General features: G+C 44.3%; 1 protein-coding gene across 5 annotated transcripts in view; it reads right to left on the reverse strand.

The window, feature by feature from the left end:
* Positions 1-24185, reverse strand: part of METAP1D (methionyl aminopeptidase type 1D, mitochondrial) — a 99645-nt gene that overhangs the window by 41121 nt on the left and 34339 nt on the right. For 2 of the 5 annotated variants that reach the window (XM_083470290.1, XM_083470289.1), the window contains exons 2-3: positions 13373-13542; positions 6075-6224 (exon numbers count right to left, since the gene is read on the reverse strand). In XM_083470290.1, coding sequence (XP_083326416.1) covers positions 6075-6224; positions 13373-13542 — 320 coding nt within the window. Of the gene's footprint in view, positions 1-4586; positions 4608-6074; positions 6225-13372; positions 13543-21718; positions 21924-24185 lie in introns of those variants that run through there. The other 3 variants (XM_083470293.1, XM_083470291.1, XM_083470292.1) reach the window with 3 other exon arrangements.

The following is a 24185-nucleotide window of genomic DNA, read 5'->3' on the forward strand; positions in this document are numbered from 1 at the left end:
TTTGAGTGTTCCTGTGAAAATTGGTTGTGATTTGAATGAGCTATAAGCCTATGAATATGACACTTTAGCAGAGGCACTATGATAGGTATAAACTTTCAGTCCCTTACTTTGCTTTCTAGCCATACGCAGCAGCTCTCAATACAGCAAAAAGATTTAGGAAATCAGGTCATGCCATAACTGTGCATGGATTCCTTCTTCCATGTGAAATGGACATAACAGTTGAGGTTTGGGAGTTACAATGGTGTATGTGGGAGCACATCAGGTGCTGCAATGGGTTTAAGTCATTCAAGGAATTCTGTTCTTTCGCTCTGGATAGAATTCCACCACCGCGGAAGATGGGCAATGACCTCACTGCCTTTGGGCAGAGAGGCAAGCTATAAATAAATGAGACAGACAGACTTTGTCTTCACTGACGTACAGCACTGAAAACTCATGACCCAACGAGGGCTGTTGTGATTTTAACAACAGGCAGTTCAGCAGGTTCAGTTTCTATCCCAACAATGCTACAGACCCAAGCAGGGTTTGAGATGTGGACCTAGGAAACCAGGGTTCCATCTGCAATATACATTTAAAGCAGCATCGCGACACTTGAAACCATCATGGTTTCCCCTCAAGACTCCTGGGAACTGCAGTTTGTTAAGGGTATTGAGAGGTGCTGGGAGACACCAATTCACCTCACAAAACCACAATTTTCTGAGTGGTTTAACAGCCATTCCCTATTTCCAGGGAACTCTAGGATTTGTGGCTCTGTCGGGGGGGGGTGGGGGGTGGAGTCTCCTAACTCTCAGCACCTTTAACAAACTGCATTGATTCCTGAGGGGAGGCCAAGCTCCTATTTCAATCTCTATCTGTTTCCTCTTTGCTTTGTTTTCCCTATAAACTTTCCCCAGTTGCTATTTGGCAGTATGTTTTTATGAGGCTGAAGGGGCAATTTTCAACAAAAAAAGAGAAGTGTAGGGGAAGGTTTGTTCACCTTCCTTTTCTTTTTCCTTTACAGAAGAGCTTTCCAAACTTTTCAGGTTGGTGACACACTTTTTAGACACACATCATTTCATGGCACAGCAATTGAGTTTTACTAGCAAACCGGAGGTTAAACTAACCCGTTTCCAGCCCCGGAAGGAGCGCGGAGAGCGTTCGCGTGACATGCCTACACACTGCAGCCCACACACAGTTTGGAAAGCTTTGCTTTATGGCTTTCTTATCAATTTCTTCCAATTAATTCTAGATATCACTCCTCCTAAGAGAAAACTCGGTGTTTCTGTATGCCAACAAGTATGCCATCAAAATGAGAGAGTTATCAGCATGCCTGGGTGGAGTGGAGAGGGGATTCTAGCTTGATGCCTTGCCCATTGGAGTGCATGAACTCAGGGTTGCCATACGTCCGGAATTTCCCGGACATACCCAGAATACTGTAGTTGGAAGCAGTGTCCAGGCGGAAGTTGCCAAAATGTCTGGGAAATTCCAGACGTATAGCAAGCCATGTTGGCAGTGTTGTTTTTGCTGATTTCCCTAGAAAATAGCTCAAAATAGGCAATTTTTAAAAGCGATTTCGCTTTGTGTCTGGATTTTGACTTTTTGAAATATGGCAACTCAATTTAACATCTCTATGAGACCACTGGGATAGATTGTCTGGGGACCTGGAGTGTGTCGTCATCAATATGTTGAGGATGTGTGGCTCATTTTCATCTTCATCTGATATCAAGGAAACTGTTGATGTTCCGGTAGTTGTAATGGGTGGGGTGAGGACTAATCATCTGAAGCTTAATCAAGACAAGACAGAGGTGCTCTTCCTGGTTGTGTGGGAACAGGCTCTGGAATAGGCATTCAAACTGTTTGGGACGGGGTAGCACTCCGCCTGAAGAACTGGTTTGGAGGTACTCCTCAATTTACCCTTGCTCCTGGATTCTCAGGAGGTGACCCGAGTACCTTTGTCCAGCTTAAACTGTGCATCAGCTACGCCCATTCCTGAGGAGGTCTGACCTATGTAGTTGCATCTAGACTGAATTTCTGAAATGCATTACACATGGCCACATTCACACATCACTCTAAGCCATGCTTTGGCACTATGCAGTGGCATAGCGTGCGGGGCACAGGGGCGGTTGCCCCGGGCGCAAAATTGTTAGGAGGCACAAAAATTCAACACCCAGTGCTGCCTCAATACAGCTGCATGCTTCTGTTGCTGGGATCTGTTGGAAATGGCTTCTCCATGTGGACCAGGAAGTGACCTCTCCAGTATCTCTGCGACTGTGATCTCCTGGGTGATGCAGAAGTCATTAGGCCATTGAATGTGCATGCATACTCTCAGTTTCCCTCCCTCCCACCTCTTCCCACCCACTCCGTGCAGCCCTGGGCCCTGGCAATCCACGCTACACCCCTGGCGCCATGTGGATGAGCCAGAATAGGCAGTAGCAAAGTGTCTGCATGCGCACTCCCCTCTTCTCCTCCTGCTGGCTAGGAGGACTTCTTCAGAGTATAGTTTCAAATTTTAAGAATCCCAACTTAGTGTTGTGTTCAAACCTGGTTTGAAGCTAGTTTAGCAAGCCAGCTTCATAACCCATGGGTTTGAAGTTGGCTTGGTAGGAAACAGTTATTTTTTTTTTCTTCCTATGTTCAGCCTGTACTCAACATTGATATTTGGAAGATCAGCAAAATGTGTCAAAACCAGCCTTTCACTATCAGCCTGGATAGCTCAGTTGGTTAGAGCATGGTGCTGGTAACGCCAAGGTTGCAGGTTCAATCCCTGTATGGGACAGCTGCTTATTTGGACTAGATGACCCTTGGGGTCCCTTCCAACTCTGATCTATGTCTTTTCTTTTATCATTAAAACATATTTCTCCTTGGGCCTCTTCATTCATATCTTTTGCTTTGGTCCCCAAACCAGGCGCTCGACCTACATTCAGGGCTTATCACTTCATCCATACGGACGCCATGTTCTTGTTCTCTGCCCTGGCTCCCACTTCCCTGTAATCTTCACCAGAAACTTCTTTGGCTTATATTTAAAGCTCATTATGCTCTCGCTATCTCTTCTCTTCTCTCTACGCCACCTCCATATCTTCACGGAAGTCCTGATCCCCATCTCTTGTTGCACCAGATTGAGTGCCCTTGAATCTGTTGGCAGTAACTCCACAGGGTCTGCCCAAACACAGTCAGCTGAACAGGAGTTTCTATTTTTATAATCTTCAAGAGAGCTTCTGCAACGGAGAGATCAGGCCCACCGGTTGCATCTTCTCCCATAGGGTCCGTTTCCCATGAATACCAATGAAACACAAACTGCAAGATTATCCGTCACAAGTCTGCCGCACTAAGAAGGAAGCCTGCAATTTCAGCGATTGGACTAGATGGCCTTTTGGTCCCTGGATTTTTATATATTCATTATGACCACAGATGTAACAGAATCTCCAGTCTGCAATCTGGGGACGGTGTCCTCATCACGGCCGGCCCTACCATTAGGCTGAATGAGGCAGCTGCCTCAGGCAACAGATTTTGGGTGTCGTGAAAGAGTAGCAAACTGTTAAGTCATTTAATTTCTGATTATTGTATAATTACTGCCAGGAAGGGGGGAAAGTGCCTGTCGGATTTTCTGGCCGAAGTGCCAAAATAGCTCAGCCAAAATGACTTATGCGACTTGACTTGGGTTGGCTGTGCCCCTCAGTTTACACATAATCCAGTGTCAACACTGTTACGGGGGTTGTTTTGTTTTTAACGCTATCATGCATTTATATTTATGTTTCTAATTTGTTGTAAAGCGCTTGGAGGCCTTCTGATAACAAGTGACTAACAAGTCTAAATAACAATCATAGGCCTTACTCCTGAGTAGGGATGCACAAGATTGTAGCCTTCGTACTACTGGTATTAACCCTGCCTGCTCAAAGGAAGTCCTGATAAGTTCAATGGGATTTACACTGTGTACACAACATACCTTTAAACCACGTCTCTCCCCAAAATAACCCCGGAAGATGCAGTTTATCATGGCGCTGGGAGCTGTAGCTCTGTGAGGTGAAAACTAGTTGGATGGGTGGGGAAAACATGTGCGTTAAACACATATAGTGTGCATTAAATGTATGTTGTGGTACACGACTTATTCCCAAGTGAGTACGAAGAAGACTGAAGCATAACTGGGTTATTCTCAAGCAGTGACTAAAGTTGGGTGCAAATGTCTGGTTGAATAATTCACTGAAACCACTAAGGAACCAAAACTGATTTCCAAAAATACAATCTGTATTGAAGTAATGCTGACATTGCACAGCGTTAATCAAAGCAATATAACAAAAAATATTTATAAAGGGGAAATATTAATATTTTTAATTACATCCTGCTCTGGAATCTGAGTGGACTAAAATATTTTAAAATAAAAATATACAGACACGCACAGACTGTATATTTTTTGTTCACAGAAATATACCATACTTTTCTGTGTATAAGACTAGGTTTTTTTACTTTAAAATAAGAAAAATCGGGGGGGGGGCGTCTTATACACAGATAGTGCATATGCCCATTTTCTAAATTTGGGGTTCCCAAAAGCAGGGGGCGTCTTATATATGGGGGCATCTTATACACGGGAAAATATGGTAGTTAAGCTTACTCACTCGTTTCCATAGTGCCCAAAGCAACATGGACGGCACTTGTGCTCATGCATGGAGAAGCTCACTAAATTAATCTACTCCAGCTGCAGCTTCCAGGGCTATGTTGCATGATCTGCTGGAAGTTCCCTGAACTTCAGAAGTTGCTTTTTTTGGTGGGGGGGGGGCAGGGAAATCCTGCTGCTGCTGCTGCTGCTGGAAAAGCACACATGGGACACCCCATGTGGTTCTTTGACTCTAACCTCCTGGAATTAATATGCACAGAAGGACAAAGTTATAGCTCAGCTAATTATACAATTTCCCAGTGGGCTATAGTGAAATCTGAACAGTGCAATTCTATACACCTCTACTTGGGAGCAAGTCCCATTGGGCTCTGTCTGTATCTTCTTTTGCCACTCCTTCCAATTAATGTCTCCATGCAACCAAAATTATATTTCCTATTTTTAGGGCAGATTTTATTTTTTTAAAGCAAAATACCCTCCATTTCCAAAGATCTTGTAAAAAGTTCTTCATAAAGCTCTTCTCTTAATAAAAGGGAAGCAAACAACATAAATGTATCCTAAAGAGACATGAAAGAATAGCAAGCGCTCCTGACGTTATGCCACGGCCTGCTTTATAAATCAGTTTGAAGCTCAAAATATGCCTGTTTAAGGCATAGAAAGGGAGGCAGAAGCAGTAAAATTGCTAAGAAAGGAGTGAGCAGCCCAATCCAATTTACATAAATGCACAGTTGAAAATTAGCAAGTATGAACAAAGGGATTTTGCTTTGTGACTAAACAACGCCGAATCTCATGTGCCTTAGGACAAACATATGCAACATGGCATGTTGGAATATATATATTCAAGTAAATTGTATGTCAATTCCTGATTAAACGCTATTAGGGTTACATGTAGAGCTACAAGTGCTTTATTTACATAGCATCTAATACGTTATACACACTCCTGGTGGAAACCGGAATCCAAAGATCTTTCCTTCATTCATACAGACAAGCTCCAAGTCCCCATTTTTCCAGCTGTCAAGAAAGTTAGTTTTCCATATTCTCCTGACAGGCATGGATCTTAGCCCACCTTTCTGGAATGAGGCAACATGATTTTTTTTTTTTTAATACCCTTTTGAGATACAATCACACCCAAACATCTGAAGGGAAGCTTTTTTTAAGGTTTAATGTTCTGTTATGTTTTTATATGTGCTGGAAGTCACCCAGAGTGGCTGGGGCAACCCAGTCAGATGGGCGGGGTACAAATAATAAGTTGTTGTTGTTAAACAAATGTTCTCAGCATATCTGCTTAGATGAAACGATTCATTCTGAATTTAGGATTCTTTTAATGCAGATTTAGAGCTGAGAGCACGGTTAGGCTGAAACTCTCTTTTCACTATTTCTGCAAACTTTTTTTTTTTTTTTTTTAAAGGATATTTCAATACAAACCGAGAACTCAAAACATGCCGAACGAAAAAGGCGAGGACTGGCCAAGCTTCCACGTGGCGGTTGTTACCTTTAGACTCTTCCCAGCTAGAAGCAGGACGTGACGGGCCAGTTGACAAGCCTGGCGAAGCCCTTGAATCTGATCTTCGTTCTTAATTTCTATGTAGTCTCCCCAGCTTGGTACAACGCCTGTCGTCACATAGTCTGGTTTCTTTATGTGCTTGGGAGGGGGGGGGGGAGGATTGAAAATGGAAGATCAGAAAAAAAGGGAGGCATGACAATGAGATCATTTTCTCAGATAGAGCCTCCTGCTTCATGGCAGCTTGGCCTTTCGTTCGCCCTAGCGACCTTCCTAAGCCATCAGGGCAAACCCTCAAGGCTGCCTCAGTGTTTCTGCCACTGCCCTTTTGAACTTAACGTTGTCCGTTGCCAGCAACTCTTGATAGTCTGTTAACCTTACAGCACTGAAAATTCAAAATACCGCAGCTGCTTCCCACTCCGAGGCTTAAAACTATCAGAAGGCTCCTCAAAGTAGCCAAACCGGCTCCTGTTTCGCCGCCTCGTTTTTTTAAAAAAACAACGGCGCTGTGTTTTTGGACAAAACCCAGCGAAATTGTTCGGTTTCTTCGTGGCTGTGGGGGAAATCGAGGGGGAGGAACCCCAGCTTTTTAAAATGTAAGCCACAACCCACCCCCCATCCACAAAACAGCACAGGTGGGAATTCTGTGGAAAAGATAAATTATTTGTTGTGGTGGTAGTGGTTATTTATTGAATTTATATACCGCCCTATACCTGGAGGTCTCAGGGTGGTTCACAGAACAAAATCAAAATATAAAACCACAAAATATATAATCAAAATAAAAACAACAACTCAATAACCCCCAAATTCAGGGGTGCGACTCCAAATTCAGGCAACTCTTTACTTAATTGCTTCGCTGGACTTTACTACGCAACCACACACATCTTTATTCGCACAAATATAAACACACATATTATAGGCGGTGTTTGCACGATGTGGTAAATAAACCATAGTGCAGCCTTTCCGTAACTCCTGGACAGCAAGTCTAATCAAGAGGGATGGAAGGAATTGTAGTTTCAATAATCTAGAAGGCACCAGATTGTGGAAGATGTCTATAGTTATTGGTTTGCCATACCCTCCAACATTTTTCTAATAAAAATAGGGACGTCCCATTCCATAATGGTAATTTTACTATTTACACCCCACCCATCTGACTGGGTTGCCCTAGCCACTGGGCAACTTCCAACATCCATAAAAACATAATAAAATATTAAACATTTTTTAAAAACTTCCATATACAGGATTGCCTTCAGACAGCTTGGTAGGTCGGATAACTCCATACCCTCCAACATTTCTCCAATGAAAATAGGGACATCATAAGGAAAAGTGGGACATTCCAGGATCTAATTGGAAACTGGGATGGCTTCTCTAAATCAGAGGCGTCCCTGGAAAATAGGGACACTTGGAAGGTCTGTGAGAGCAACTTTGTGCTTTTTTTAAAATTAAAAAATTATTCATTTAAAATATTTTAGTCCGCTTACGAACGCTGCCCATGGCCTTCCCAAAGTAGCTTACGATATTAAAGAACAAAAGAAACGAAAGTAAAAAAATCCCTGCTCATGCTGGGAAGAACCACAAACTCCTGCTCAGCGTTACGGCTGACACAGACATTGTGGTTTGTTTTGCTCCCAACAAACCATGATCTGTAGCCAAGGTTCATTTTTGGACCACCCACTCTTTCCCACCCCTGTATCCTGAACTGACAACACACCATTTGTATCTTCCCAATGTTGTGAATGGGCAAAAGGGATAACCTTGGGAACTGACTGTTTATAGATGGAGATATTCTAGGACTGTGGATTTTATTGTTGCTAGAGAAGGCAGAAGAGTGTGCGAGTGTGTGAATTAATGAATAAATAAAAACGGTTTGGGGCTTGGCAGTGAATACAAGTAGGTTTGGGCCCCGGGCAAACCCTTGTTCAGATTTTACGCTACCCTGCGGGCTCTGCTTCATTCGTTTGAAGCTATTTGCTCTCCAGGGATGTTTATTGCAAGGTATGCTCTCTTCCTGGCTCGTGTGACTAAATGTGCCTCCCATGAAGCACACCAATGAAAACCTCTACATAGACAGCAAGCCTGTCAGGATAAAGGCTAGGCTAGAACTCTTCAGTCCAACATGCTATATATAGGGTTTTTGTATTTGTATGGAGGAACATTCAATCATATGATTTATCAATTTTTAACCTTAAACTGTAGAGCCAAGACATTCTATATACATTGGATGCTCGGGTTGCAAATGTGATCCATGTGGGATGCACGTTCACAACCCGCAATCCGTGGGTCATAATTCGGCGCTTCTGCGCATGCGCAAAGCGCGATTTAGCACTGCTGCACATGCACAAGCGCCAAAACCCGGAAGTAACCCATTCTGGTACTTCCGGGTTCGGTGCGGTGCACAACCTGAAATCGTGCAACCCAAAGCATCTGTAACCCGAGGTATGACTGTATAAATCAAGGGCGGGGAATCACAGGCCAACAGGCCACTCTTGAATTGCCAGGGGTTCTAGTTTTGCCTACAAAGGCACTTCTCCAACACCATGCCCACCTGAAGATGCCAGCTGCTGGACAGGAAGACAGGGCTCAATCCTGCCTTGCCTGCATGCCCTGTTCCCAGCATGAAACGGTATCAAGCCATAGAGGCAGTAGGATGCAATCTCCACACACCAGCTGATCAGCAGAGATTCAGATCTGCTCAAAAGCACTGTTTGCCGCAGTTCACATGCTTTTCCTGCAAGCAGGCAGGCAGGCAGGCAGCAGTGGCCGCCACTGGTTCAGAGAAGAGCATGAGCTTCTTCAAATACAGGTTTGAGAAGCACTTTAAGGCAACTCCTATGTTCCTGTTGCAGCTGAAGTGCGGGGGCTACATTTCATTTCAAGGAAAATGGGGACAGATGCTTCAAACAGCACTTTTGCAATGTAGCCCTAAGCAGATTTGCTCTCAGCAGTTGTGAAGGGAGAGCCATCCTGCAAAGTATTGAGCTTGGGTGTACAAGAGGGATCTCTCTCATGCAACCAAGCCCAATGCTATGCAGGATCACTGCCCACCCGCACCCACGGCCGCCCGTCAGCAGCTAATGCAAGTGAGAGCAATCCTTGGGGAAACCTGGATATATAGCAGCAGGGGTGATTTCTTGCCAAAATAATGATTTCTTTCTCAGCGCGGGCCTCCCTCCCTGGTGCCCTCTGATGTTGCGCGCTCTCTCTCTCTGTGGATTCAGCTAAAAGGTAAAGGTACGCCTGCCTGTACGGGCCAGTCGTGTCCGACTCTAGGGTTGCGCACTCATCTCACTTAAGAGGCCGGGAGCCAGCGCTGTCCGGAGACACTTCCGGGTCACGTGGCCAGCGTGACGAAGCTGCTCTGGTGAGCCAGCACCAGCGCAGCACACGGAAACGCTGTTTACCTTCCCGCTATAAAGCGGTACCTATTTATCTACTTGCACTTAGGGGTGCTTTCAAACTACTAGGTGGGCAGGAGCTGGGGCCGAAAGACAGGAGCTCACCCCGCTGCAGGGATTCGAACCGCCGACCATGCGATCGGCAAGTCCTAGGCATTGAGGTTTTACCCACAGCGCCACCCGCGTCCCTGTGGATTCAGCTATATAGCTGCAAATAAAACGTTTTAAGTGTGTTTTAAGTAAGTGCAACATACAATGTGACACTAGATGGCAATGGTGAGCCTTATGGAAAATTCAATGTATTTTTAATAATGCTTTTTAAAAAAAGCATATTCAGTTTTTATGTGTGTAGATTCCACCTCTCTCTCCCTTCCCTTCTATCCCCCCCCCTTCTCTCTTTCAGTGTGAGGCTGGCTCACGGTGCCAGCCACCTGACGGAGATGTTCAATGGTGGGAAGGGGTGCCCCGATTGGGGGGGGGGGGTGTCCGGGTTTTTGCTTTTTGGAATATGCCAACTCTATGAAGTTGAGAAACAAAGGTACGTTTTGCAGGCAAAGGCCTGCTTGCAGCTGTCATCTGCAATCTTCAGACTTGCTTATCCTGCCTTTGTAAATGGCAGGAAGGGCGGGGGGGGGACGGGGACAAGGAGTTTGCTGTCCCTATGCTCAGAGCTTCCCAAAGCATGAAACACAGGGCTGACTGCGGTTCCCAAGTGGGAACCCCAATTGCAACAGGTGGGCGGGCCCTGCCCACCAGCCAATAATGTGATGTCATGTGACTAACAGGAAGCCCCTGCCCACCTATCAGATTTGGCCCACGAGGCTGATTCTGATAAGGATTTGCACTGTGGAACCCAAAATGTAGGCAGCGCAAAATATAAAAAAGGCAGCCCGCAAAATATAAAAAAGGCAGCCGCCAAAGTGCTGCTCTTTGCAGACACAGGACACACATAATAATAGACACACACATTTTAATTACACTTTTAGTGAGGTTGTTCTCACTATTTGCTATCTTCCTTTTGACATTAAAATCAGAAGGCAGATTGGTTGCTCAGACATGCAGGTCTTAGCGCTGTGCTCTGTGTATGTAGCTACCCATTCCAGCCTTTTAAATCTGAATATTGATTTTGTATTGTAAGATGTTGCATGGAATGATTTTTTTTTGGATGGAGGTGGGGGCGGATTATGGTTGGGGCTGTTGTTGCCTATTGTTTTAGCTGCACAGCGTAACCCATCCTGGGATCTTCTGGCGAAGGGCGGGTAAGAAAAACAAATAATAACAACAATAGCTACAGTAGTAATAGTAAATAATATAGCAAGGGAGCAGGCAAATCAGAACAGAACAAAGTTTTTTTCTTTGATCTGCATCACTGAAGACATTTCTGAAAACAGGCAAGCGGTTCCACAATCTCTGCAAACCAGGTTTTCGGCATTTCATCTGGCACCACATTTATAGATAAATTCATGCACCTGTGCTACTACTCGCCCCTGAGATTTCTGAAAACATCTAAGATGTACCGTATTTTTCGCTCCATAGGGCGCACCGGACCATAGGGCGAACCTAGTTTTTGGGGGCGGGGAAATAAAGGGGGGGAAATCCCCCCCCCAGCCACGAGGCTGGGGCAAGGGAAGCCCGAGCTTCCCCCAACCCCAGCCCCCAGAACAGGCTGCTATCCGCAAGCCTTTGGAGCCCAAAGGCTTGCAGATAGCTGCCTGAAGCCCGGGAAGCGCAGCGGGAGTTGGCGCTGCGCTCCCCGGGCTTCAGCGAAAGCCTTCATTCGCTCCACAGGACGCACAGACATTTCCCCTTCATTTTTGGAGGGGGAAAAGTGCGTCCTAAAGAGCGAAAAATACGGTAGATACTAGTTTACTTTCCAGAATTCAGAGCTTGCATAACAGAAGCTAGTAATACCCAGAGGAAGCAATGTTAGACTTGGGATATTGGGATTATAAGAAGGCCCTGTCAGAGCCCTCACATCTCCTTCCCACAGCCCAGTGCCTCCTTACCTGGTTTGGGGAAGGCAGTGCAAGAGCTGCAGGGGTATGTGTGTCAAATGTTGCCAAGGGCTGCTCCAAAAAACGCTCCAAGGGCCAATTGCGGCCCCTGGGCTGCGTGTTGTATCGTCCTGCCCTAACAGGCGGGTAAAAGCGGGGCAAGGTACAAGCCCCACCCCAAACATTCCCCATGTGCCAGCTCCACTTCTGACCTTCAGGTGTTGAGCTCAAAGGTCTGAAGGGAGGTTCTAATCGTGTCATAGGAGTTCCCAGTCATGGGGAGGCTTCTAAATGTATTTACAGTGGTACCTCGGGTTACATACGCTTCAGGTTACACACTCCACTAAGCCAGAAATAGGGCTTCAGGTTAAGAACTTTGCTTCAGGATAAGAACAGAAATTGGGCTCTGGCGACGCGGCGGCAGCATAAGACCCCATTAGCTAAAGTGGTGCTTCAGGTTAAGAACAGTTTCAGGTTAAGAACGGACGAATTAAGTACTTAACCCGAGGTACCACTGTACTTGGAAACTGCAACTAATCTGGAATGCGGCAGCTAGACTGGCGACTGGGAGCGGCTGCCAGGACCATATAACACAGGTCCTAAAGGATCTACACAGATTCCCAGTACATTTTCAAGCACAATTCAAAGTGTTGGTGCTGAACTTTAAAGCCCTAAACGGCCCCAGCCCAGTATACCTGAAGGAGCGTCTCCACCCCCATTGTTCAGCCAGAACACTGAGGTCCAGCTCCAAGGGCCTTTTGGTGGTTCCCTCACTGCAAGAAGTAAGGTTACAGGGAACCAGGCAGAGGGCCTTCTCAGTAGTTGCACCCGCCTTGTGGAATGCCCTCCCATCAAATAACTAAACAACTTTTAGAAGACATCTGAAGGTAGCCCTGTAACTGGAAGTTTTTAATGTTTGATGTTTATTATGTTTTTATATATGTTGGAAGCTGCCCAGATGGGCGGGGTATAAATAACAAAATTGTTGTTGTTGTTTCCCAAATGTGCTTTGAATCTCCCTTCACATTGAACACAGACCTCCACACAGAATGCAGGAAGGTCTTTGAAGGAGCTGGGACAGTTTAATGGGAGTTGTCCTGAAAGCTAAGCACCTCTTCTTACTTTAAGACCTACACTGAACTAATTTTTGAGCAAATCATCATGAGATCAGGTCCTAAGCATTGTTCAACGAGAGTAAGCCCTATGGAAACCAATGGGACTCATTCTGAGTAAATACCGTATAGGACTGGACAACGCGTATGTCAAAACTATGAAATAGCTTGAGTTACTACTTTCAATGAACACTGAAATTTAAAAAACGGCAACCTCAACCCATACTTTCCAGGTTGCCTTTTAAAATATGCCATCTCTGTATTCCAAGAAGCTAGTTTCAGCAAGTAACAGGAAGGTTTACTTGATAAGATACATAGCAGGGCAGCTCACTGACCTTTTAATAAGCATTTCAGTTTTTAGGTGGAAGCAAATAAACAAAGCTGGAAATGGACAGAAATGTTTTTAAGTTTGCTATTTTTAAAACGTACAGTGATATTCCCCCCCCCTCAAGTGCAGTCAATTCACATTGACTTGACTTCTAACCAATTGCAAAATATCTTTCTTTTTTAAACAACGAGACTAACAAAACAAAACAAAAAACGCATTTGGGTTTGCGGCAGCTGAAGGAGCATCAGATTTAAACTGGCTGAGAAATTGATTTGGCGCTGTCTTTAGCATAGCAGGGAGCAGGGAACTTGGCGCACCAGCGTTCCAATATCAAATCTCAGCCCTGGTAACAAAACCATGATTCAAACTCCCAGCTGTCAGGGATGAATGTACTTGATCACTCGTGCAGTCAACCTTTATATTGACTGGAGAAAGGATCAGATAATAGAAATTACAGTACCTTAGGAACTGGATGAGCCGGAGAAACCGTAGCTGGCCAGACTATGCTATAGGGAGCATTTCTTTGTCTCTGGAAAAAGAGATATCTTCTTTGCTGAGTGCTTGACTGCTTGTGTAAGTAGATATGATCAACTGATGAAGAGAAAAGTCGCTGGCGGCCAGTTGTGCAACCTGTGGATTGATATAGATATATATAATATCTACATAAAAGGAATGATTAAATAGCATTTTACGACGGCATTGCTGTTACAATCATACTAAAACTACCAATGAAACCCACAACAAAACCCTATGCCCTCTAGAAAGTTCTGCTTTGCTAAATCTTTTTAAGCGTAGCTTATTTACACTCACAGAACAGTATTTGCTGGGAAGGATGTCAGCATCTTCTATCTAGTATTAATAATAATAATAATAATAATAATAATAATAATAATACCCCACCCATCTGGCTAGGTTGCCCCAGCCACTCTGGGTGGCTTCCAACACATATAAAAACATTTTTAAAAATCAATTATAAACATCCTGATACAGGGCTGCCTTAAAGTGTCTTCTAAAAGTTGCATAGTTCTTTATCTCCTTGACATCTGATGGGAGGGCAGGCGCCACTACCGAGAAGGCCCTCTGCCTGGTTTCCTGCAACTTCACTTCTCACCGTGAGGGAACTGCCAGAAGGCCCTTGGCGCTGGACCTCAGTGTTCAGGCTGAATGATGGGGCTGGAGACGCTCCTTTGGGTATACAGGGCCGAGGATGTTTAGGGCTTTAAAAGTGAGCACCAACACTTTGAATCGTGCTTGGAAACTTGGGGCTGGAGATGCTCCTTCAGGTAAACTGGGCCTAACTCCAGAATAGAAGGTTATCTAACCTTACTAGCAGACAGTCCCATATCAAAGAGGATATAGCTTACTATCAGACACATTAGTGTGCATCCATAAAGGGAGAGCAGCAAAAGTCCTCCATAGTTTCCAGACAACTGTTCTCGGAACAAAACGTTTTCTCCTTACCTCTAACATGGAACCCAGTTAGTTCCTGATGATGACGCACCAGTTTCCCTGCTCCGTATTAATTTATCCAGGCCAATCAAAACTAATGTATGGAAGTACTTTCTCCCCTGTGGTCATGGTTAAACAAAGGAGCCTTATCTGGGAGTTTCCTTTCTTTGATGAGTAGTGATCTCTTTCTTACTGGACACTTCTTAGTCATTTATTCATATAAGCATTGTTGGAATGGACCACAAGGGTCATTTAGTCCAACCTGCTGCAAAGCAGGAATCTTTTGCCCAACGTGGCTCGAACCCACAACCTTGAGATTAAGAGTCTCATGTTCTGCCGACTGAGCTATCCCAGCAGTTGTATCACATATCTTCAACATAAATATATCTCGCTTTCATCCATCCTTTGCACCCAAAACAGGACTGCCTGCCCCCCAATCTAAGTTAGAAAAACAACAACAGAGGGAGAGGATGGAGTTTGGGGAAGGAATAGCAAGGCCTGAATGAATGGTAAAGTAAGAGTGATTTGGTCATTTAAAGCACTGGGAACTGTAGTTTGTTAAGGGTGCCAGGAACTGAAACTCTTTGTAACCTGAAGCTCCCAGGATTCTTTTGAGGAAGCCATGCCTGTTAAAATGCTATAAATGCACTTTAAATGTGATTTGCTAAAAATGTTTATACAGTGCTTGGTAAAACTGTACAGTGGTACCTCTGGTTAAGAACTTAATTCGTTCTGGAGGTCCCTTCTTAACCTGAAACTGTTCTTAACCTGAGGTACCACTTTAGCTAATGGGGCCTCCCGCTGCTGCCGTGCAATTTCTGTTCTCATCCTGAGGTAAAGTTCTTAACCCGAGGTACTATTTCTGGGTTAGCGGAGTCTGTAACCTGAAGCGTATGTAACCTGAAGCGTATGTAACCCGAGGTACCACTGTGTGTGTATGTGTGTGTGTGTATGTGTGTATATATATATGTGTGTGTGTGTGTGTGTGTGTGTGTGTGTGTGTATATAGTTTTAGAAAATCTTGGGGGGAAACTTGTCTCTGTTTGTTTTCTTCAAGGCTACCAGCTTTTTGGTTCTACCTGTTCCCCCCACCCCCTACAAAATACAGCCTTTGTAGCTATGGTACAGACATTTTCCCTCTACATTTGTAAAATATTTGGCTTCTTTTATACTCCCCACCCCCCCCCAGCCCTTAGTACTCCATAGAACATGTGAAATGCAGAAGCCTGTCCTTTGCCCATTTATTTTAATTAGAACAGTGGGGCACTCCTTTCAGGAGCCCAAAAATTACAGAACAAAAGCTCTGGCTGAATAGGAGCTGCCATTTTAAGAATTTCTGCAGGGTTCATAATGTTCTTTCCAGATTTTGACAAGTGGCAAGTAAGCGAAAATTGCTTAGATTTGTATAGCACCTCAAGGGACAACAGAGGCCCAACACATTACCAGCAACTTTCTCTACTCCATTATCCCAGAAGTATAGTATATGGACTAATGGCGCAGGAACACAGAGGGATGACTTAAATCCAGCTCTCGCAGACGAGCCTGAAATATACTGAGCGCGCTTTGTCTGGTAATTAAGGGGGGGGGAGAGGGCTACCTCTTGTGTGGTTCGGAGAGATTTTGGAAGGGCTGTTACATCGTGTAGGGACTTGTGTAAAAGGCAGGGAGCCCAAGAGACTCATTAAAACACCTGTCCTGAACATGTGCAACAGTTCACAGGTCTGCCAGGAAGCCAGAGGTAGGTACATAATCGCTCATGGAAAGATGCCCATGTGAGCCATGGAGGAGACACATAACTAAAAATAAATCTTGGTCACGGGGATTTGAACCGTCAACCTTCTGATCGGGAAGCCCAAGAGCAGGCATAGGCAAACTCTGGCCCTCCAGATGTTTGGGACTACAATTCCCATCATCCCTAGCTAACAGGACCAGTGGTCAGGGATGATGGGTATTGTAGTCCCAAACATCTGGAGGGCCAGAGTAAGTTCTGCTGAACACAGTGTGACTAACTTGTGTGTAAAAAAAAATAATACATGGCATTGCACTGCGAATAACTTTAGACTCTGTTATGAATCACAGAAGTGCATTTCAACGTTTCCCTATCTAAGAAGGAGTTTGCTGTCAAGCCAGACCATGCATAGACATTTAAGAAGAAGCAGAAAGGAAGAAATTAAGTAACCTTTCAATTAATGACAAGCTGGCTCCCTCAGCCAGCAAAGTCCAAAAATTAGAGAACCGGACTTAAGTTTAAATCCCTGCTTAGACATAGATCCTGCCTTTGTCAAGTCATGCACTTTTTGGCTGAGATACTGTAAATATGAGTAAGGGTGGTAAAGCAACTCACAAAGAGTTTATAAAGTGCTTAATTCCCAAGTACCCAAACTGAAACAATGGGTGTCTTTTTCCCTTCCACAATGTGGCTCTTGACAATGACCGCAAACTCAGTAGTCAAAGTTCTCTTAAACTTTCACCACTTTTCCAAAAGGGGGAAAAAAGGGGGGTGGGGTGGGGAGGAAGAGAAATAATATATTCTAAAAGTAAGTAATAAAATGACAGGATAATGTTGAGAACCCCTCCAATAATAACATACCCTCCAACATTTCTCCAGTGAAAATAAGGACATTCTATTTAACAACGATGATGATAGCAATGATTTTATTATTTATACCCTGTCCATCTGACTGGGTTGCCCCAGTCACTCTAGGTGGCTTCCAACATACATAAAAACAAACCTGTTTAGGGAAGTTTTTAATATTTAACGCTGTATTGTTTTTAACACTCGATTGGGAGCCGCCCAGAGCGGCTGGGGAAACTCAGCCAGATGGGCGGGGTATAAATAAATAAATAAATAAATAATAATAATAATAATAATAATAATAATAATAATAATAATAATAATAATAATAAATTAAAAACTTCCCTATACAGGGCTGCCTTTATGTCTTCTAAAGGATGTATAGTTCCTTATCTCCTTGGCTCGGGGGTCGCATAACTCCATACCCTCCAACATTTCTCCGGTGAAAATTAGGACGTCCTAAAGAAAAGCAGCACATTCTGGGATTGAATGAGAAACCAGGACGGCTTCTGTAAATCCAGGACTGTCCATGGAAAACAATGACACTTGGGGTGTCTGTAATAATTGTTTGTTATATGCTGGAATTAAGGGATACGACGCAATAAAGGCCGGATCCTATGGCCTGCTGTGCACAAGATTGTGTTTGCAGCTTCAAGGGCAGATGCAAGGGTTTTTGGGGGGTTTTGACGTTTCCTTGCTACAGGCAAGAGGAAGAACTGGCTCTCCTGTTGCCAAACCAGCAGATCTCACCACGGCTATGCCAAGCACAGAGAAGGAATAGAGCAGAGAGGGGCTTTGGGAGGGATAGATGGGAGGCAGGCTGCTTCAGCTCCATCCTAAGGCCCATGTAGCCAGCCCTCAGCTCCCTCTTGTGACTGCTGCAAGCTGCAGCAAGGATTTTCTTTCCTCCCTCGCTTTCCAACGCAACTTGCAACACCAGCTCATTTGTTTCATGCAGGATGCTGCAGCAGCAGGGAGAGAGTTACGCCCCAGCGTAGGACCAGGCAGCAACAGCACACAAAGAAGAGCCTTTGCAAAGAAATGTGTTAAGATAAACACACGTAAAAAAAAAACGAAACCAGAATTATTCCCCTCCTCGGGGTTTTAACATAAAAGGCAGTCTAAGCAAGCATGATGAGGGCGAAATCTAATACGCGGAGAGGGTCTTCAGAACAACGAAAAGCCTACTCTGCCTCGGCTTGTTTTCTTTACAAATAATGTACTTTTTAAAACCTCCAAATCCACTCAAGTTTCCAAACTTCTAACATTCACAGCCCATTTGATACACTAACATCATCCATCACTGGAGACAAGAACTGCTGGCTGTGTTTCACAATCTAGTTGCTACAGACTTCGCCTCCACCCGACAAGAACACTTTACGCAAATCTAAGCCATTGTCAAATTCTGTTTACTCCTGTTTATTCTACAGCTGACAGCCTCTCATGCATTAAACTGTTTAGTGCCCTAGATGTACATCTCAAAGAAGGATGAAATACTGCTTTAAAAACCAAATGTGGTATTATATATACTTAAGCCCACGGATTTATCAACAAAACCAAAGGCCTGCTTACCGGGCGCAGTTTTAGTTTTAAAATACTTCTATGGGGGAATGGGCTACGAACCGCAAGGAAAAACACACACATCAAAATTAGCATTCTGTTCTACTAATCTTAAAAGCGGTGCAAAATTGACCACCTACTACTGTACCCTAGAGGCTGCAAATCTACAGAGGAAATTGTGATGAATAAATCACACCTTTACAAACTTCTATAACAGGAATTAGCAGCGTGCATAATAAAAATCCCATCAGCCGTTGGGTTCTTTGGCTGTTGTCATTTTTCTACTTTGATTTGAATATTGTTGTAAAACGGGTTCGTGTCCTTCATAAAAGCTACACCTTTGTTCTTATACTTTTCAGGGATACTAACTAGCATTCAGTAATATAGTTCTGCTGGGGTGCTTCTTCTTCAATAACTTGCAGAAAAAGTAGTAATCTTTTTATTAAAACAATTCTTGGTTCTCTTTTAACTGACAGTTAAAGGGGATGAATGAAGAACTCAGCTGATGATGATTGGAGTGGAAAGAGTATTTTAATTTTACAGCAAGCTACATGCCCCACATTTATTAGCCTCTTTACTGCAGGTCTGTTTTAATTATTATCTGTTCATGCATGCTACAGTATATAATGAAATGCTTCCATTTCACCCATTGAGTAGTAAGGATTTTTATGTGTATTTCCAAAATGACCCTTAATTAAGCTGATTTAGTAATTCAGATGTGACTTTTCTTCCGGTCAACAAGATCCCCCACCCCGGAGAGAAAGGTTGGCAATGACTCCTTTTAAAGTGTTTCTTATTTAATAGTTGCAGGAATAATTGCTTTATGTTCCAGAGAGCAGTAACATAGTCCATCAATAACTGGAACTAGAAGCCCACGTTATTTTCAACACACATTAGTGCAAGTGCTCTCATGTTTCATCAAACTATTAAAACCTGTTTGGTTAACCTCAAAATTAAGCTGCTGAAAATTTGCCACAGCAGAGATGACAGTGTAAATAAAGGCAACTGCTAATTAAAATATCATACACATACACACACCCCACACTCAACAAAGAATTCGAAAATTGTGAAATACTAACCAATTGTAATACAATTTGCAAATGCCAATTAAATACCCCAAACCAAAACATTTATAATTTCAAAAAGTGGACAATATCAAGTACAAAGGCCCATTAGGCTACCATTCTTAAGAAACTGATTACTGGGTGAAGAAAATTTGTCTGAATCAAGCATTAAATTATTAGCGATTTCCCACTAATGTCTGATGTGAATTCAAAATTGTTTGACAATTTTAAAAGAAATTACTAATTTGCAAACCCGTATTTCAAGATGTTTAAGATATTTAGTACATTAGAAGACTGCACAAAGGAATAAGCAACGAAGCTCGTCTGTGCCTCCAGGTTTTTCAAAAAAACAAATAAATCTTAAATTTGGATAACTCTTTTGCAACAGGTTGAGAGAGAAAACGGACTACGGACTCTAACAAATTGAACTGGAATGTGTGAGGCTTTTATTCTTAAGTCCAGTTAAGCGGTTCAAATTTCCCAAACAGAGACACCAAATGTTTCACGCAAAGATAAGTCACAACACAGATTCTTAGAAGGCAGGACCCCAAGTGCTCAATGATAGACTGATGTAGCTGTATCTGTGTTGTATTCCGGGGGGTTGGGGTTGGGCTGGGTACATGTGCTTGAAAACCACACCGCGAAAGATTAAAGGGTCTTTGCAACTCTCTGTAACCTGCGCAAGAGAAGTGGAGCTCACATTTCACACGCAATAACCTGTGCGCTGGCAGAAGAAAAGAACAGCACAAGGGAGTGCCTGGGGCAGAAGCTTAAACTGATTGGGCAAATAAGGAAGACAAGAGCCCTTGAAATTAAACAAAAACAAATTCAACCCCCTACCCCCAGCCAGGCTTGACAGATGTGGGTTACATCAAAGCAGTGAAAAAACTCCCTCCCCTCTTTTGGGTAGCTAAAACCACCTCATTATCTGTACACCCCAGGAGCTAGCATATTTTAAATCAACTTTTTGCATGTGATAAATATCTATATATGTGTGGTATTTATATATATATATCACACACAAAGAGAAAAAGTGAGTACAAATGTTGCTGAAAAAGGGCCGTGGGTAAGCAGGCTTATTTAAACAAGGCGGCATTCACATGGCCATGTCTACACACCCGTGCTGGTCACGCCATCCTCAACCCTTTACTTCCAGGGGTTAACTACTCTGGCAGCCAAATAAAACACTGCAAGAGCCATGCAATTACAGAGACAGTCAAAGGGCAGGCTCTATTTTGAAATCTATTTGCACAGACAAGGCCTTCCAATTTAACGTACAGGAAACAAGCTGGTAAAGAGAGTCTCCTTCTCTCCAGATGCTTCGCAGCCCTTTTCCCTCCGTGGCAGGAAATCATGGCTACAGGACAGGCCCCTCAGAAGAAATGTTTAGCCCCAAGGAAGACAATTCTCATGTGTTTCTCTCCGCTTTCTCTCTCTCTCTCTCCCCCCCCTCACCACCCGCCCCACACTTCACAAATCCTAGCCTCTTAAGCCTACAAGTTCCCTAGAGGCAGGAACTGCCACCCATCGCAGTCTGTTCCCCTCTTGTGAATCCATCCTTGCTGTGCCATGGCCACCCTAAACAAGACAATCCCTGGGAATCCTCTGAAACTTTCATGCCCCCACAGTCTTCTTACTTTTTCAGACTGCAAGCCGGTCTATCCAGATCATTTTTTGGAGAGCTTTTGCAAAATGCTGGCTCCAGGTTCAAGGGGGGAGATACAGGAGGCTGCTCCAGTGGTGTAGTGTGGGAGGGGCACAGGGGTTCAAAAATGTTAGGGTGCGCAAAATTTCAACACTCAGTGCTGTGCGTTGACTCTGTTGAAAAGAGCTTCTTCATGCGAACCAGGAAGCGACCTCTCCAGACAACGGAACGACTCTTCTTTTCTTATCTCTGTAGCTGCAATCCCTTGGGTGGCGTATATGCCATTAGGCAGCTGAATGCGCATGCGTGTTCCATCCATTTTCCTCCCTCCCACTCACCCCCTCCGCGCAACCCTGGGCAGTGGCAACCCGCGCTACGCCACTGAGAGGCTGCTTCATCTCCTCACTGTTGCCACTGTCTGCATGCTCAGGGAGGGCGGCAGCAACGCAGAGGAAGAGCGACAAAACCAGGAGGAGTTGAAGCATGGTAGGAAGAAGCAGCCCTGTGATTTACCTGGATGGCACTGGAGCTAGGTAAATTCAGGGCTGTGTGGACGCAAAGAGGCTCGTCTGGTGTTCCTGCCACTGCATCTATCCAGTCCTGACTCCGCTGCCGCACTGCTCTAGTGCTGTTCAGGCAAGCTGCGGAGATATCAATATCAGGAAAGCAGCTCTGCCTGACCCCATGGTCTGCTACTACTGGCCAGAGGACTTCTGGGGACTGAGGGAGCCTCCTGCAAGGATATGAAGCACCTTACACCAGCTCTGGACATATAACAAATCTTTACCGCATACACAGAACAATAGTGCAGGCCACAGAGAATGCCCACCTGTCAGAAGTTCAACGCGGAGCTACATTTGTTCCAACTTGTTCATTTGTGATGCTGATAATGGCAAGGCTGTTGGTTCCATCCCTGTATGGAATAGCTACATAGTTGGCCTAGAACTAGATGATGTTCAGGGTCCCTTCCAACTCTACAATTATATGATTCCATGATTTGGAGGAAGGTGATGGGCAAGAGAACCTGTGCTGCCCAAAGGACAGAGTTTGACTGGGGTTGAAGTGGCACTATTGCAATTGACTCTGTCAATGTATAGTCTTAGCCTAGTCAGTGGTTGCTGGCTACCAGTGGCTACCTAAACTTTTTGGAAAATGGGGATTACTTCCTAGTATGTATGCTTACTAGAAATACAGGATCAGTCTAAAAAAATAGCGACCTAAATGGCTAGAAAGATATGTAAACACACATGTTCACCCACCTATCCATGATGTTCACCCACACCCACATGATGAATTTGACAATGGAAAAGGAATGCACAGGGAACACAGACCTGGCAGGAAAAATTGGCAATCTATACTACACCTGTGAATCAGTTCCAGTGTAGTAGGGATGGGGAACCTGTGGCCCTCTTGATGTTCTCATCATCCTTGGCCACTGGCCATCCTGGCTGGAGCTGATGGAAGTTGGAGCCCCAACAACACCTGGAGGACCACAAGTTCCCCATTCCTGAACTACAACATCTCCTTGCCCATGAATGAACTGAGTTTATTACAGTGGTACCTCTGTCTGCGAACGGGATCCGTTCCGGAGGCCCGTTTGCAACATGAAAAGAGCACAACCTGCAGCGGCACATCTGCGCATGTGCGGGTTGCGATTTGCCGCTTCTGCGCATGACGTCATTTTGTGCTTCTGCACATGCACGAGCGGCGAAACCTGGAAGTAACCCTTTCCGATACTTCCAGGTCGCTACGGGACGTAACCTGAAAAAACCTAACATGAAGCAAACGTAACATGAGGTATGACTGTACTTAGGAAAGTAATCTAGAGGCCGATCATTGAAAGAATTGCATTGTATGATATACTTTTAAGTAATTGTTTAATCTGCAGTTTCCAGAGACTTGGGGGGGGGGAACCTTTATTTATTTATGTAGAAGATTTCTTACCTGCCCTTCCTCATGTAACCTAAAGCAGGCTATAATCATACAGTGTTAAAATCCAATAAAACACTTCGCTGATAATATAAATCCAAGATAGTGTTAAGACAAGATCAAGTTCAGCATTTTCAGTTGATAAACTATTTGGCATCTCAGCGAGTCTAGTTACCCTGAGGTCTAGTGTGTGCCGAAATTTTAATCAGAAGAACATACTCTGTTTATATAATGTCTGAAGCAACTTGCCCAAAGTGAATTTTTGTTGCCCTGGGATAGCTTTCTCCAATGTGGTGCCATCCAGATGTTTTGGACTACAACTCCCACCAGTTGCAGGCAGCATGGCCAACGATGGGATTTGTAGTTCAAAACATCTAGAGTGCTTCATGTTGGGGAAGGCTGCTCAAGGAGGTGAATGGCCCTTCTACCATAAAGGTAAAGGTAAAGGACCCCTGAATGGTTAAGTCCAGTCAAAGGCGACTATGGGGTTGCGGCGCTCATCTCGCTTTCAGGCCAAGGGAGCTGCCGTTTGTCCACAGACAGCTTTCCGGGTCATGTGGCCAGCATGACTAAACTGCTTTGGCACAACGGAACACCGTGATGGAAACCAGAGCACATGGAAATGTCATTTACTTTCCTGCCACAGCGGTACCTATTTATCTACTTGCACTTTGACGTGCTTTCGAACTGCTAGGTTGGCAGGAGTTGGGACAGAGAAACGGGAGCTCACTCCATTGCGGGGATTCGAACTGCCGACCTTCTGATCAGCAAACCCAAGAGGCTCGGTGGTTTAGACCACAGCGCCACCCGCGTCCTTCTACTGTATTACATGCCAAACAGCATAACAATACACTTTCCATGAACAATACTTGACTGGGATGCTGCTCAGAAATACACTTCTCAGAAATACACTTCTATATCATCAGTTTGGCGTAACAGAATTATCTTACCACTCCGTTATAAAAGTGCCCATCTAATCAAAAAGCCAAAAATAAATGGGGAGAGGAAGATATTGTTAAATAATCAAGGTCATAAGTACTATAAAACCTAT

This window comes from Podarcis liolepis, assembly GCF_965112155.1.
Source record: "Podarcis liolepis genome assembly, chromosome: 1".
Taxonomy (NCBI): Eukaryota; Metazoa; Chordata; class Lepidosauria; order Squamata; family Lacertidae; genus Podarcis; species Podarcis liolepis.